This window comes from Macaca mulatta, chromosome 5, assembly GCF_049350105.2.
Source record: "Macaca mulatta isolate MMU2019108-1 chromosome 5, T2T-MMU8v2.0, whole genome shotgun sequence".
NCBI lineage: Eukaryota > Metazoa > Chordata > Mammalia > Primates > Cercopithecidae > Macaca > Macaca mulatta.
Window position 1 is genome coordinate 918,591 of NC_133410.1, and position 16,732 is coordinate 935,322.

General features: G+C 55.7%; 1 protein-coding gene across 8 annotated transcripts in view; it reads right to left on the bottom strand.

Moving 5' to 3' along the window:
• Positions 1–363: 363 nt before the first annotated feature.
• The window catches only part of GAK (cyclin G associated kinase), an 86,096-nt gene continuing 69,727 nt past the window's right edge, over positions 364–16,732 (bottom strand). For 6 of the 8 annotated variants that reach the window (XM_078002767.1, XM_078002764.1, XM_028848202.2 and 3 more), the window contains 7 exons: positions 16,152–16,322; positions 14,927–15,049; positions 9,949–10,065; positions 2,799–3,023; positions 1,965–2,113; positions 978–1,154; positions 364–861 (listed from right to left, as the gene is read on the bottom strand). In XM_078002767.1, the coding sequence (XP_077858893.1) occupies positions 760–861; positions 978–1,154; positions 1,965–2,113; positions 2,799–3,023; positions 9,949–10,065; positions 14,927–15,049; positions 16,152–16,322 (1,064 nt within the window). In that variant the 3' untranslated portion in view covers positions 364–759. Of the gene's footprint in view, positions 862–977; positions 1,155–1,964; positions 2,114–2,798; positions 3,054–9,923; positions 10,066–14,926; positions 15,050–16,151; positions 16,323–16,732 lie in introns of all 8 variants that reach the window. The other 2 variants (XR_013417613.1, XM_078002763.1) reach the window with 2 other exon arrangements.

Below are 16,732 nucleotides of genomic sequence, written 5' to 3' on the forward strand. Positions count from 1 at the left end.
CTGCCTTGGCCCTGCGGGGTTAGCACAGGGGCAGTGTGGAGCCCACCTTTGCTCCCAGGTCCAGGGCCCAGGGGCAGGGGCCAAGTGGAGAGGAGAGAGGAGTCCTGGGGCCGAGGGGTGGGGACCGAGTGGAGGAGGTGGGGTCTGGGGACTGCAGGGGCCCCCACCATTGGCCTTGCCCTGGCTGGGCTCCATGGTCCTCTAGTAGAGCTGCCCAGAGCCCCTGCAGCCCCAGGACCCTCTTCTCCTTTCCACTCAGGCCCTGCAACAATCCAGCCACAGCAAGGTTGCTGAGGAAGCACAGTCCTGCGCCCCAGCTGGTGAACGGCTCCTGGACGAGCGGATCCACACTGGAGACAGCAGTCATCGGAAAATAGTTTAATTCTGTACAGACAACCACGGGACTGATTACAAAGTGCGGTGCAAACACCAGGGCCCATGAGCACCAGCCGCGGGGCTCACCATGTGTTGGTGCTCCAGAGGCCACACCGGAAACACCAAATAAATCACAGATGTGACAACTGTGGGAGGAGCATGAATCAGCTGTTCCTTCGGGAGGAGAAAAAGGAAACAACAATCAGAGGCTTTGGAATGCTTTCTCTTCCTGTGCCTGGAATGCTGGGCAGGCGGTGACCCGGGGCTCGGAGCCCCACTCTGGCCACATCTGCCGTCGCCCATGGGGCCCTCACGGTGGGGACCCAGGTCCCACGACAGCTCCCAAGCTGTGGAGATGTGTGCGCAGCCACCACCACTGCGGCCTCAGAAGAGGGGCCGGGAGCCCTGGTTCTCAAACTCTGACCAGGCGTCATTCAGCTCCATGAAGATCATCTTGGCGTGCTGCTCATACGGCTGCCCCGCGGCCTGTGGGTGATGGGCGGTGTAAGCGCCTCTTACAAGCATGCGTGGGCGGCCAGGGCAGGATCTCCCCGCGACCCACCCCCGAAGGCCTCCAGCAGCCGCCCGACAGCTCTGCTCACCTTGTCGGGGTGCACGGCCAGCACCGCGCGGCGGTAGTGCTTCTTCACCTGCTCCGGGGCCACCAGGTCGGCCATGCCCACGGGCGTCCAGCGGCTCTCCCCGTCCCACAGCACTGTGTGCAGCGTGGACAGCAGGGCCCGGATGTTCCGCTCCTTGCCCTCAATCCAGTCCAGGAGCTGCGGGAGACACGGAGCTTGCTGAGCCCTGGGTGCTTGCCTGCCCTCCTCCTCTGCACTGGGGAAACTGAGGCATGATGCCGAGGAAGTGCCTGGTCACGTGGGGTGGGCTCAGCCCAGCTCACAGACAAAGTCCCACTGCACGCCCCGCCCTCAACTACACAGAGCCGACTCCGGACGACACAGGGCCGGGGGCCTTCGTGTTCCAGGGCCTGGGGCCAGAGGCTGGGACAGACACCCATGTCTCAGCCAGATGTTCACTGGGGACACAAACGCTGGTTCTGGTGGTGCAACCCCTTGGCCCATCCCAGGCCCCAGACTCAGAGGGAGAAGGGGAAGGTCCCTGGTGCCTGTGAAAGGACCCCAAGGTCACAGGCGCATGTGGCCTGTAGAGCTGGCCATCGGCCAAGCCACACAGCAGGGCACGTCTCATGGCCGGCGCAGGGACACCCTGACTGCTGCACCCTCACCCCCAGTGAGCGCCCTAGGTTGGGAGGCTCAGCGCCCAGTGCAGCCCCCAGGAGATGCCTGCCCTCGACAGTCTCTGCAGACACCTGGGGGGCACTGACTCCTGTAATGCCCGCCCCCATCAGCGCTGAGTCATCTGGGCACACGGGGAGCAGCACGGCCTGGGGCCTGACTCTGTCCTGCCCACCAGGCCTCAGGCCGCCCTGTCCTCGAGGGCTGCCAGGCCCATTGGCAGTGACAGGTCCCTGGCTGGAGACGCTGGCTCCGTGTGGCACAGCAGATTCTCCAGGGGCCCTGGGTTGAGGCCTCTGGGCTCCCAGTAAGAGCTGCCCACCCACCCACCTTCAGCTTGAGCGGGTCTGTGTCTTTAGCCAGGTCCTGCTTCCTCATCTCCGCAATGGTCTTTGGCCCCTTCTTGTCAGACCTGGAGGAGAAGCCTTGATTGGACAACAGATCTTCAAAGTCGTTCTCAGACACTTTTGGCTTTTGAGCTAGAAAAGAACAGAAACTTTTTTTTGTTTGAGACAGGGTCTCCACTCTGTCGCCTAGGCCAGAGTGCAATGGCACGATCTCGGCTCTCTGCAGCCTTGGCCTCCCAAGGCCAAGGGAGGATCACTGAGTCCTCAAGTGATCCTTTTGTCTCAGCCTCCCAAATACCTGGGACCACAGGCACGCGCCACCACGCCCGGCTAAATTTTCACAATTTTTGTAGAGAGGAGGTCTCACTGTTGCCCAGACTGGTCTTGAACTCCTGGGCTCAAGCGATCTGCCCGCCTCAGCCTCCCAAAGTGCTGGGATTACAGGCGTGAGCCGCGAAGCCCAGCTAAGAACAGAAACTTTCTGCAGAGACACACAGGCCCAATTCCACCCGCTGCCCCCGGGGATAGGGCTACCACCCTAATGCCTCCACAGAAAAGAAGAGGGAAGACAAGACAGGGTTGCAAAGGCCATTTGTTAAAAACAGGTCAAGCGGGTGTCACTGGAACAAGAGGGACCCAGAGGCCTGACCCGGAGAGAGACCAGCGGACACACATCAGAAACTGCGTCCTTCTCTGAGTGGCTCGGCCATGCCTGTCCCAGGACTGGGCTCCGAGTTGAAGAAAACACAGGTTCTACCTTTAGCCAGTTCAGGGCGGTCTCTGCAAACTCCACAGCAACAGAGAGTGGGGGACTCACCAAAGCTGGGTGCGCGGACCCCCCGCTCCTCTCGTGCCCCGATCACACTGAAGTTCGCAGCATAGTTAGGCCTTGGCTGTGTGCAGGCTTTGAGGGGCGGCTTGGCCTGAGGGGGCCATGAGGCACCCTGGGCTGGCGGCCGACTTGTCTGCCAGGAGCCACTGCCTTTGGCTGTGGTGGCCGTTTTGGGAATGAAGCCACCAGGAGGGAATCCAGCTGGTGAGCCTGTGGAGACGGAGGTCAGAAACTCGGCATCTGGTTGTCCGTGCGGGGCAACCACTGTTTCTAGAACTCAGAACACCATGTTTATTGGAAAACACAGGTTTGCAGAACAGAGAACATTGATCACCCGAGGCCGTCCGGACAGAGGTGCCGGCTCCACCTACATGTGTGAAGGTCTCCAGGGACTGGCCGCACAGGCCAGGTACTGGGGCGACAGGAACATTCTGGGTGGAGGGCAGACGCCAGGACAGGGCAGCTGTGGAGGCAGCACCCCTACCCCCATGAGCCAAGGCAGACCCGGGACTTGTCCACGGGGGCTGGGGGCCGTGTCCCCACATCTGTAGCGTCCTGGAGGGCCACTGCCTCTCGGAGAACATCAAATCAGGGCTGATCCTTTAATTTTTTTTTTTTTTTTACAATGGAGTCTCGCTGTGTCGCCCAGGCTGGAGTGCAGTGGTGGGATCTTGGCTCACTGCAAGCTCCACCTCCCAGGTTCACACCATTCTCCCACCTTAGCCTCCTGATTAGCTGGGACTACAGGTGCCCGCCACCACCCCTGGCTAATTTTTTTTGTATTTTTAGTAGAGACGGGATTTCACCATGTTAGCCAGGACGGTCTCGATCTCCTGACCTTGTCATCTGCCTGCCTCGGCCTCCCAAAGTGCTGGGATTATAGGCATGAGCCACCATGCCTGGCCTGATCCTTTAACTTATTATTTTGGAATAATTAAAATAGCAGGAAGCTGTAAAAACCCTGAGCACCTGCGCCCAGCATCCCCCAGGGAGGGCATCTCTCACAACCTCAGAGAAGCACTGAGCCCAGGCAGCCGCACCACCTAGAGGCCATCAGATGTGGCCAGCTGGACTTGTGTTATGTGTGTGCAGGGCCACGCCACTGATCGCACGCAGATTCAGCACCACAGCAATCACGACCTGGATGCTTCACTATGGTTCTGTCATCTTTTTTTTTTTTGGAGACAAGGTCTCACTATGGCTGGTCTCAAACTCCTAGGCTCAGAGACCCGCTGGCCTCACCTCCCACAGGGCTGGGATGGTAGGTGTGAGCCGCCACGCCCGGGCTGTCTTCTTAGTTATGTTCTAGAACGGAACTGACAGCCGCAGCCTCTAGCCTGGCACCTCTTCACTCAGGACAGGTCCCTCGGGTCCGGGGCATCCGCCACTCCCCCTCCCTGCCGAGGGCCATCTGGTGGTGTGGGAACCACCTACTCAACTGTTCACCTGTAGGACACCCGGGCTGATTCCACTGTTTGGCTACAGCAAACACATCTTTGAATGCCTGTTACGGACTTTTGCGTGAATGAGTTTCCATTTCTCTGGGATAAATGCCTATGTCCCACTGTAGCTCAGTAGCTGTGTTTAGCTTAGGAGAAAAACGACCGCCTGTTCTATAGAGTGACCCTGCCGCTTCAGCAGCTCGTCCCCCGGCAACGCGAGAGACACGCGGTTGGTCCCCAGCAACACGTGAGACGCGACTCATCCCCCAGCAACGAGAGACACGTGGCTCATCCCCCGGCAATGCAAGAGACGCAGTCTGTCCTCCCCCGCGCCCCGTCCTCCCCCGTGCCCTGTCCTCCCCCGCACCCCATCCTCCCCCACGCTCCATCCTCCCCCGTGCTCCATCCTCTGTGCCGGCATAATGCCGGGTGTCTCGGCCTGTGCTTCCCGCCCATCGGACGTCGATGTGCTGGAAGTGTCTTCATGTCTCTTGCCCATTTTTTTTTTTTTTTGAGACAGAGTCTTGCTCTGTCGCCCAGGCTAGAGTACAGTGGTGCAATCTTGGCTCACCGCAACCTCTGCCTCCTGGGTTCCAGAGATTCTCCTGCCTCAACCTCCCGAGTAGCTGGGATTACAGGCATCGCCACCACACCCGGCTAATTTTTGTATTTTTAGTAGAGACGGGGTTTCACCATGTTGGCCAGGCTGGTCTCGATCTCTTGACCTTGTGATCCGCCCACCTCGGCCCCCCAAAGTGCTGGGATTACAGGCGTGAGCCACTGTGCCTGGCCTTCTCTTGCCCATTTTCTAACTGGATTGCTTTCGGGTTTGTTTTTGACTGTATTTTTATATTCTGTACATGAGTCCTTTGTCAAATAGGCGGTTTGGAAATATCTTCTCCCAGTCCGTAGCTCAGATGCCCAGAGCTCTGAAGTTGTGTCCATCTGTCCTCTTATGGGTGTGATTCGGGTGGTGAGTCTACGAACGCTGCCCAGCCCCAGGCCACAAAGGTTTTCTCCTTTATAAAGGCCCTGCGGTTTTACGTTTCGATCTCTGGCTGATTCTGATGAGCTGCTCTGTACAATGTGGGCTAAGGGCTTGCCTACAGCTACCCAGCACCATCTGATGAATGGGTTTCCTGCCTCTGTCAAACCTCCGCTGGTCTCTCTTGTGTGGCCTATTTCTGAGTCCTCTCTTCTCTCCACAGACGTGTCTCTCTGCCATCACCGCAATGTTGATTTCTGTGGCTTCAGACTAAGCCTCAAAGCCAGGAAGAATGACTTCTCCCATGTCATTTTTCCATTACAAAAATATTCCAGGCAAGGCCGGGCGCGGTGGCTCACGCCTGTCATCCCAGCACTGTGGGAGGCTGGGTGCGGTGGCTCACGCCTGTAATCCCAGCACTCTGGGAGGCCGAGGCGGGTGGATCACGAGGTCAGGAGATCGAAGCCATCCTGGCTAACACGGTGAAACTCCATCTGTACTAAAAATACAAAAAAATTAGCCAGGCGTGGCGGCGGGCGCCTGTGGTCCCAGCTACTCGGGAGGCTGAGGCAGGAGAATGGTGTGAACCCGGGAGGTGGAGCTTGTAGTGAGCCAAGATCGCCTCACTGCACTCCAGCCTGGGCGACAGAGCAAGACTCCGTCTCAAAAAAAAAAAAAAAGAAAAAAAAGAAAAAATCCAGGCATCTAGTCCATCTGTCTTTCAAATACACTGTATGATAAGCTCATTTGTATCTAGGAAAATCCCTGCTGAGGCATTGGCAGGAACCGTGTTAGGCTACAGATGCGCACAGGAGAACGGACACCTTACTCGGGAGCCTCAGGCCGTGAGGGCAGCGTTCGTCCCTTCACTCGCATCTCCTCTGGTCTTTTTTGCCACAGTTGGTTTTACAGTCCCACCCGATACAAGCCCTAGACATGTCTGGTCAGATTTATACCAAATGTTTATTTTTTTCTTTAAAAAAAAAAGGTGATTGTAAATGGTTCTGTTTTAAATGTTGCCTTCTTTGTATAATTACAAGTAAACAGAAACATGACAGATTTTTGTGTGTCGATCTCGTATCCTGTGACCTTACTGAACTCATAGTTCTAAGATCTTTGTAGATTCCTTGAGAGTTCCTGCACAGACAATCATGTCATCTGCAGACAGGAGCAATTTTATTTTTCCCTTTGTAGTGCGTGTCACTTTGACCTCCTTTTCTTGCCAAATGGCAGCAGCTGTGACTTTCGACAAGTAGAAGTAGAGAAAAGACACTCCCGCCCTGTTCCTGATTTTAGGAGGACGGTTAAAAATGATATTGGCTTGGCCAGGTGTGGTGGCTCACACCTGTAATTCCAGCACTTTGGGAGGCTGAGGCGGGCGGATCACTTGAGGTCAGGAGTTTGAGACCAGCCTGGCTAACATGGTGAAACCCCATCTCTACTAAAAATACAAAAATTAGCTGGGTGTGGTGGCGTGTGCCTGTAATCTCAGCTACTCGGGAGGCTGAGGTGGGAGAATTGCTTGAAACTGGGAGGCGGAAGTTGCAGTGAGCCGAGATTATGCCACTGCACTCCAGCCAGGGCAACAGAGCAAGACTCTGTCTCAAAAAAAAAAAAAAAAAAAAAAAAAAAAAGATGTTGGCTGCAGGTTTCTTGTTTTTGAGACACAGTCTTGCTCTGCCGCCCAGACTGGAGTGCAGTGATGCAGTAAGCCCAGTCCAGCCTTGACCTCAAGCGATCCCAGTGATCCTCCCGCCTCAGCTGGCTGAGTAGCTGGGACCACAGGTGCTCAACACCACACCTGGCTCATTCTTACAGGGGTCTCACTATATTGCCCAGGCTGACTTCAAACTCCCGGGTTGAGGAAATCCTCCCACATTGGCCTCCCAAAGCACTGGGGCTACAGGTGTGAGCCACTGCGCCTGGCCTGGCTGTGGGTTTCTATACATGCCTGTTACCAAGTTGATGACGTTCTGCTCATTACTGGTTCACTGACAGTGTTATCATAAAAAGGTGCTGAATTTTGTTAAAAGCCTTTTCTGCATTGTTGATGTGATCACATGACTCTTCAGTTGGTTAATATGGTATTGGGTTGGTGCAAAAGTAATTGCGGCTTTTGCTATCACTTTCAATGGCAAAACCACAATTACTTTTGCGGCAACCTAAATAGAGTTTGTTAACCAATTCTGAAATGTCAGCCTTATATTCCTGGAATAAATCCTACTTGATCTTGGTGTAGAATTCTCTTTATATACTGATAAAGTCTATTTGCTAAAGTTTGGTTGAGGATCTGTGTGTATACTCATGCGGAATATGGGCCCAGTTTCCCTTTTCGGTACTGTTTCTGTCTGATTTTGGTTTCCGGGTGATAGCGTGAGCTTCGTAAAATCAATTAGAAAGAGCTCCCTCTCTCCTGCTTCCTGCAAGAGGGTGGAACTGGCGTTCTCTCAACATTCGGTGAAATTCTCCAATGGCCCGGGTGGGTCCGCAGGTTTTATGAATTTATTTTCTTTGTATTGATAGAATTTTTCAAAGGAGCTACTTGATACTGGGTAAGTTGTGGCAGTAACTGGTTTTGAGAAATTTGTCAATTTCACGTAAGTTGTCAAGCATACTGCACAGCTGCGCCTGCACCCGTGACCCTGGTAGAGCCTGCGGGGTCTGCAGCGGTGCCTCCTGCACCGTCCCCTGTATCAATGACCTGGGTCACTCTTCCTGCCAGTCCCAGGAGAGGTCTGTGGGCTTTGGAACTGGCCGTCTCTGCGTTCCACTGCACTGCCCGTGGCTCCTCCTTCTTTCCTTCTGCTTGCTGTAGGCTTATTTTGCTCCCCTCCCCCCTCCAACCGTCTTGTGTGGAGAGCTCAGGTTACTGCTGGGGCATTCCAGCTTTTCCACAGCAAGCACCCACGGCTGGGGGTGTCTCCGCACTGCCTGGCGGGGCCCTGGGCTTTCCCAGGCTGCACCTGCATCTTCTCTCAGGTCCACGCATCGTTTCCTTCGAGACCTCCTCTCTGGCCCAGGTGTCATTTTAAAGTGTGCCGTTTTGTTCCCAAGTGTGAAGATTCTTCCGTTCTATTTTACTGTGGTCAGAGAGCACACTGCAGAATCCTAGTTCTCTGAGGACAGGGCCTGTGTGGAGGAGGCTACCACGGTGCGTGGAAAGGTCCGTGTCGCAGCTAGTGGGCCCTGGCTGGTGCCTCTGCCCTCTGCATCCTCGCAGCCTTCGGGACAGCTGTTCTGTCACGTGTGGGGACAGCAGTGCTGACGTCACCAGCTATGATTTGGGTTTGTCCATTTGTTCCTTCAGTTGTATCAGCTTTGCTTTGTTCAGAACTGCTGTCTTCCCAGAAGGCAGGATGGTCTCAGGCTGCCCACCAAGCCAGCAGTCAGAGGGCTGGGGCTGTGTCTAGGACACAGACAAGAGGGCTCCCTGGGAGTCCACTCCTTCTGCCCCAGTGCTGGCCACCCAGGGCAGTCAAGGCACACACAGGTCTCCTCCCGAGGGCGCGGCCCCCGTAACCCCACCGTGCTCTCAGACAACCCAAGACAGAGGCCACAAAGGGAAAGAATATACAAAACAACGACGACAGTAACACTCACAGACGTCCTCAAAAGTCACAATAAATCCCCAAAACCATCCCAAACATAAAAAGAACATTTAAAGATGAAAAAACTCTTGGGACTTCATGACAGAATAGAAGGCACTTCAGATGCAAGCTTGCGAGAGCAGAGGACTCGAGGCCAGCCCGGGAGGTGTGAGGACTCGAGGCCAGCCTGGGAGGGCAGAGTGAGGACTCGAGGCCGGCCCTAGAGATCTGACACCGACATCTGCTCAGAGGAATTTGAGGCACTCAGGGACGGACAGGAGAAATGAGGAAGAGATGGGAAATGCTCCTGGAGCTGAGCAGGTAAGGTGCCCAGCCTGAGGCTGGAGGGAGCCCCAGCACAGTCCGCCAGGCTCTGGCAGGAGCAGACGCCATTGCCCGGGGGCTGCATGCTGGAGAGTCCGGGGGTCACCGGCACCAATAAGCATCCTAAGGTGGAGCCACTTCCCACCCAGGATTCCACCCGACAGCCAGGCGAGTGCATAGGAGGCCCCTTCAGATGATCGTCCCCCCGCCGCCGATGCTGCTTCTGAGAAGCCACAGGGACCCCAGGGAGACACATCCTGGAAATGAACCCAGAGACTCAGGGGCGTCAGGTCAGCCCAAGGAGACTCGAAGCCACAGCGCCCGGGCAGGGCCTGAGACAGACACGGGACCAGAGACTCAGACCACAGTGCCCAGGCCAGGCCTGAGGCAGACATGGGACCGGAGACGGTGGGCTGGGTTCTTGTGGCCAACGGCCAGCACGCTCTGAGCACAGCCTCAGGGACTGAGCAGAGCCCAGCCACACCCCACTTCCATGTGGAGACCCCGCTTCCCAGATGGCCCCCACAGCCCTGAGGGCAGGATGGATCAGGCACCACAATGCGGGTGGGGGCTGGCAGCAGTGCCAGTGTCAGCAACCCCTGGTTGTAGCCTGCCAGCTGGCAGTCGCCTAGAACAGGTGCAGACACGCTGTCCCCTTGGGGTCACTGTGCTCTGGGCTAGGGGTCTTGGTGAACAGAGGCAAAGACTTCACTTTGGGCAGCTCAGAGTCAGACAGACAAGAATAAATCTCCTACAAGGAAACAGCTTCCACACCCGCAATGTACCCTCCACGTTACCTTGGAGGCCGGAGCTGAGGTCGCCAAGGTCAGCAAATGGGTCCGGGTTCTGAGACTTGGTCCAGCTGGCCTGAGGGCCACAAGGGGCCAGCTGACCTCCAGGAGAGAAGAGGGGGCCTGGAAAAGGGGCACAGGGCGTTAGAACAAGCACCACCTGAAGCGAAACACACCCTCCTGGGACCTCCGATCGCTCCTCCTTACGATGTGACAGCCTCACTCCTGCCTGAGAGCTGGCACCTGCACGGCCTGTGTGCAGGAGACCAGCCAGGACAGAGGCGCATGTGGTGGACGCTGCCTCCACGCCCCACACTGCTCCTCGGGGAAAACAGCTTCACAAAGCACACCCAGAACCAAACCATGTTCATATCATTATGACTGTTATTCTGCAGTGCCACTTCTTGGAATCCATCTAAAATTAGGAATGTTCTTCATGATATTCTTTATAATAACAAAAGTTTGAGAATATCCTAAGTATAAAATCATAAAATACAGGCTGGGCAACATAGAAAGACCATCTCTACAAAAAATAAATCAACCAGGCACGGTGGCACATGTGTGTGGTCCCAGCTACCCAGGGGGGCTGCGGTGGGCGGATCGCTTGAGCCCAGGGGTTGACGGCTGCAGGGAACCGAGTGATGCCACCGCACTCAGCCCCAGTGACAGAATGAGACTCCGTCTCCAAAAAAAACAAAAAAACAAAAAAACAGCAGTTGTAGAGCTCCTTGATAGAGTGCCATGCAGTCATTAAAACCAGGCTCTTCATGTATAAACAGCCCTCGTGGATCTACTTGAGGAAAAAGATGAATTCCTGAGGCCAAAAATGAGCAAAGAACATGAAATGATTCTCAAAAGAAATACACATAACCAAAACCACGCAAACCAAGAGTCAAACTCATTCATAAGAAAGAAATCAAACCGGCGAGATACCTTCACAGTGATCATCCAACCAGGAGACAAACTGGAGACGGGAGCTGCCCCCAGGCAAAGACGTCCGGAAGCACACTCGAGGGGACAGGCACCCAGGCCCTGGTGCGCCGTGCGCTGTGCCTCCCGGGGCTCTGTGGACAGTGTGTGTTCCACCCGCTGAGGGCTGTGGCAACTCCGCCCGGCAAGTCTACCGGCACCATTTTCCCCGCACCATGCATACTCTGTGTCCCTGTGCCCCATTTTGGGAATTCTAATGATATTTCAAACTTCTTGATGATTGTATCTGCTTTGGTGATCTGTGTTCCATGAGCTGAGGATGCTGCTCTAATCGTTTTCGGGTGCCATGAACTGTGCCCATAGAAGACGGTGAGCTGAACTGACAGTGTGCTGTGGCTGCTCCACAGACCAGCCGCTCCCCGTCTCGCTCCTTCTCAAGCCTCCCTATTCCCCGAGACACAACCATACTGAATTTAGGCCAACTCAGAACCTACAATGGCCTATAAGCATTCAAGTGAACGCAAGAGTTGCAAGTGTCTCACTTGAAATCAAAAGCTAGGAACGACTGAGCTTAGTGAGGGAGGCATGTCAAAAGCAGAAGGAGGCTGGGCACAGTGGCTCATGCCTGTGTTCCCAGCACGGTGGGAGGCTGAGGCAGGAGAGTGCTTGAGCCCAGGAGTTCAAGGTCAGCCTGGACAACACGGCAAGACCCTATCTCTACAAAAAAAAAAATTAGTTGGGCATGGTGGTAAGTGCCTGTAGTCCCAGCTGCCCGGGAGGCTGAGGTGGGAAGATCCCTTGAGCCCAGGAGGTTGAGGCTGCAGTGAGCCATGATTGTGCCACTGCACTCCAGCCAGAGCAAGACCCTGTCTCTAAAAAAAAAAAAAAAAGTCGAGATAAGCTAAAAGCTAGGCCTCTTGCACCAGCAAGCCAAGTTGTGAATGCAAAGGAAAAGTTCCTGAAGGAAATTACGCCACTCCAGTGAACACACAAATGATAAGAAAACAAAACATCCCCATTGCTGATACAGAGGAAGTTCGAGTGATCTGGAGAAAAGGTCAAACCAGCCACAACATCCCCCTAAGCCAAAGCCTAATCCAGAGCAAGGTCTCAACTCTTTCAATTCTACGAAGGCGGAAAGAGGTGAGGACGCTGCAGAAGAAGAGTGAAGCCAGCAGGGGCTGAGGCTGAAGGAAAGACGCCATCTCTGCGACATACAAACGCAACGTGAAGCAGCACGCGCTGATGGGGAAGCTGCATGCAGCAAGTCACCCGCTAAGATCCGCTGAGACCACTGAGGAAGGGGCTGCCAGACTCCACGCAGACGAGACGGCCTAAGTCACCCGCTAAGATCCGCTGAGACCACTGAGGAAGGGGCTGCCAGACTCCACGCAGACGAGACGGCCTAAGTCACCCGCTAAGATCCGGCTGAGATCACTGATTGAAGGGGCTGCACCTGCCAGACTCTCCACGTAGATGAGACGGCCTTGTATGGGAAGACGATGCCATCTGTGACTTTCATAGCTAGAGAAGTCAATGCCTGGCTTTAAGGCCTCACAGGACAGGCTGCCTCTCTTGTGAAGGTCTAATGCAGATGGTGGCTTTAAACGAATAGTGCTCATTCATTCAAAAAACCCAGTGCCCTTAAAAATGACTCTAAATTGACTTGGCTTGTGCTACAGAAACGACACAGCAAAGCCTGGATGGCAGCCATCTGTGTACAGCACGGTTTGTGGAATATTTTAAGTCCACTGTTGAGACCTACAGCTCAGAAAAAAGATTCCTTTCAAAATGCGACTGTTTGCTGACAATCCCGACAACGCAGCTGGTCCCCTGAAAGCTCTGACAGAGGAGTACGCGGACAGTCACGCTGCCTTCGTGCCTGCTAACACAACACCCGTTCTGCAGCCCTTGGACCAAGGAGTCGTGTCGACTTCCAAGTCTCACTATTTCAGAAACACATTTCTAAGGCTACAGCGGCCACAGATTCCTCTGATGGATCTGGGTAAAGTTCACTGACAACCTTCTGGAAAGGATTCACCATTCTAGATGCCATTAAGAACATTCACGATTCATGGGAAGAGGTTACAACAGCAACATGAACAGGAGTTTGGGAGAAGCTGATCTCAGCCCTCAAGGATGACTGTGAGGAGTTGAAGACTTCAGTGGAGGAAGTCACTGCAGATGTGGTGGAAACAGCAAGAGAACTAGAATCAGAAGTGGGGCCTGCAGATGGGACCAAATCACTGCAATCTCAGGATGAAAGCTGAACAGATGAGGGTTGCTTCTTATGGATGAGCAAAGAAAGCAGTTTACTGAGACGGAATCTAGTCCTGGTGAAGATGCTGTGAACACTGAAATGAAACCAAGGGTCTAGAATATTCGTAAACTTATTGATACAGCAGTGGCAGCTTTGAGACGATGGGAAAAGCTCCATGCGGTTAAAACACTACCCAAGAGCACTGCACACCACAGGGAACCTTTTGTGAAAGGGAGAGACAATCGTATGTCAAACTTCATCGTCTTATTTTCAGAAACTGCCAGAGCCACCCCAGCCTTCAGGAATCAACGCCCTGAGCAGTCAGCAGCTGTCCACACTGAGGCAAGACCCCCACCAGCAAGATTAGGATCATGAGCATTTTTAGCAATGAAGTATTTCTAAATCAAGGTAACTATATTTATTTTTTAGACATAATGCTATTGCACACTTAACAGACTACGGCCAGGCACGGTGGCTCATGCCTGTAATCCCAGCACTTTGGGAGGCCAAGAGGGGTGGATTATAAGGTCAAGACTTCAAGACCAGCCTGAGCAACATAGTGAAACCCTGTCTCTACTAAAAATACAAAAATTAGGCAGGCTTGTTGGCAGGCGCCTGTAATTCCAGCTACTCAGGAGGCTGAGGCAGGAGAATCGCTTGAACCCAGGAGGCAGAGGTTGCAGTGAGCTGAGATCATGCCACTGCACTCCAGCCTGGGCAACAGAGCAAGACTCCGTCTCCCCAAAAATCAAAAACAAACAAAAAACCAGACTACAGTATAATGTAAACAGAAGCGTTAGCTGGGTGCAGTGGCTCATGCCTGTAATCCCAGCACCCTGAGAGGCTGAGGTGGGTGGATCGCCTAAGCCCGGGAGTTCTGGACCAGCCTGAGCAACATGGCAAAACTTTGTCTCTACAAAAAAAATCTCCAACTTAGCTGGGCCTGGTGGCTCACGCTTGCAGCCAAGGTTACTGAGGAGGCTGGGGTGGGAGGATCGCTTGAGCCCAGGAGGTCAACGCTGAAGTGAGTGGAGATCGTGCCACTATGCTCCAGCCTGGGTGACAGAGCAAGACCCTGTCTCAAAAACAAAACCCCAAAACCAAAAAAAACCCACACACAAAAAGTCCGTAACTTTTATGTTTACTGGGAAAACAAAATCTGACTGGCTTTCCAGGGGTACTGGCTTTGTGGTCTGGAAGCAAACCCGCGACATCGCTGAGGCTGGCCCGAGACGCAGCTGCAACATAAGCATCCGTGCTAACAGAGACGTCACGGGAGGGCAGGCTCCAGGGTGACGGGAAGGACAGATGCTCACAAACACGGACTGCTGTACGTGACCCCGTTCCTGACAGGGCACGGGATGTCGGCCGCAACACCGAAACAAGACTCGTGGGGTCAGCCTCACTCACAAACCCCTTCAGGAGGGAACAGCCACGGGGCACTACAGGCGTAAAAACCAGGTGGTCCACAGAGTGCGGGGCATGAGATCGCATCACAAACGCAGACGCCCTGCTGGTGGGAGAAGGCCGCCTCGGGGGCGCTGCTGATGCTCAGGACCCGCTGCAGCTCTGGGAGGCTGAGTCTGTGTCCCCACGTACCCCAGTCACACCGGGTGAGTGAGGCCACTGCAGCCGTACCACAGCCTTGGGTGTGGAGCCGGCACCACTGAGCACGCCCCAGCCCTTCCGTCCTTCCCTGCGCAAAAGGCACTGTTACGGGTAAGTGTGAAACAGAGACGGGCCATAGCAGCTGCATGTCCTGCATGCCCTGTCCACGGTGGGTGGTAGTCATACCTTCCGTGGCTGGCGTGGGGGCCACTGCCGACGCTGCCGTCTCGGTCCAGGCAGCCCATCCTCCCAGCAGGTCTGGGTTGCTGGACGAGGCCGTCATCTTGCTGGGCTCTCCTGGCAGATCCCCTGGGAAGAAGGAACCGGAAGAGAGCACATTTGGTGTCTCAGCAGTAGGCAATGTGGCGGAGCGCCAGGCTGTGCTCAGGGCCCCAGGAGCTGGCACCTCTCGCACCTAGGCTGAGCTGAGGCTGGGCTGACGGCCTCCCTCTTCCTGATGGGCCCTGAGGAGTCACCACATCACACAGAACCGAGCGTGTGGATGCAGGGGCACCAGCAGGCAGAGCAGCTCGCAGGCGAGGCTGAGAACAGCATCTGCGCAGTGCCATCCAAAGGGTTTGCCAGGACCCCACTTTCTGTAGCCATCCCCACGGCCTGTGTTCCTGCCTCTCCTAAAACCCACCCAAGCCTGCAGTGGCTCCACCTGGCTAAGCTGCCTTCGGCAGACAGACGGCCCAGCAGGTCCTGTCTGCCCTGGCTCTGGCGGCACCCACCCCAGGCTGTAAGGCTGCGCTGCACACGTCCACCCACAAGCCATCCTGCAATGGTCACCATCATCACCCCAGAGCGCACTGTGGATCACTGTGGATCACGCTGCTATCTCCTCAGGAGAGAGAGCCGGGGCTCCTTCCCGTAGGACCGCACTGGAGGGGCAGCCCAGCCCTGTCCCGGGGCCTGGCCCCGCAGGCCTGTCTAAACAAGCCATGCTCTGCCCCACACCCAGCCTCCTCCCCACGGACACAGTGTCCCAAGGCCCCCGCTGCACTCGGACCAGGCCAGCTTCCTGGATCCTGGACCCCCAACCGCCTCCCTCTGACCTCTCGGTCCCACACAAGCTCTGGGTGCAGGTGGCCTTCTCTGCCAACAGCTGCAAGCCCTGGGCCTGAGGAGGCCTCGAGAAACACCTGGTGCCAGGCACAGACGACCGAGGCACTGCAGGGACCCACAACCTGTTCTGGGTTTGCGGATGGTTTGGGGAGACAGAGCAGGGAGCAGTCCGTCCTGACCTCAGGGACGTCCTGCAGGACCCTGGGACCACCAGGAAGGGCACCCGGAGGTCACACAGTCCAGCCCCACCACTGCCTGAGACCCGCAGGTCTGCTTCCGACTATAGGCTGCAGTCCTGAGGGAGGAAGCCGTGGGAGCTGGCTGCCAGGCGAGAGGCGCTTACCCAGGTGCAGGAAGTCAGCGCTGCAGGACGGGGGCGGAGCACTGTGGGCAGACGGGAAGGATGGTGGGACGGCCGCAGAGTCCGAATTGAGAAATTCGCCGAAGAGATCAGGATTGGAGCAGGGCTGGGAGTCGCTGTCTGAAGACAGCAGGAGCGGGCCAAAGGGGTCAGCTGCGGGGACAGGCGGGCATGGGGAGGACTCAGCCTGGTTGCCTGAGGACAAAGCCCAGCTCTAGAGTCAGGCCCACCCAAGAGGCCACTCCAGCTGGGCAGCCCAGACCCCTCTCAGGGACACTGAGGCAGTCAGCCAGGGGCTCCCTGTGCCCCACGCCTCAGGATGACCTTCCCATGGACGCGGCAACGCCACTGAGACGGAGGAGCTGGCAGCTCCCGGCCCATGAGCTCAGGCGGGCAGCGCAGAACCAGCCCCCTGCCCTGACCCTGAGGGTGCTCCTGGGGGAGGCGGGGGGAGGGCACGTTCCCTTCCTACGGGCACCTTCGAGACATGCCCATGCAGTGAGAATGACTCAACCTCATCTCTCATCCACCGTGAAGCCCTTCGCCGTCGAACAGAAACACGT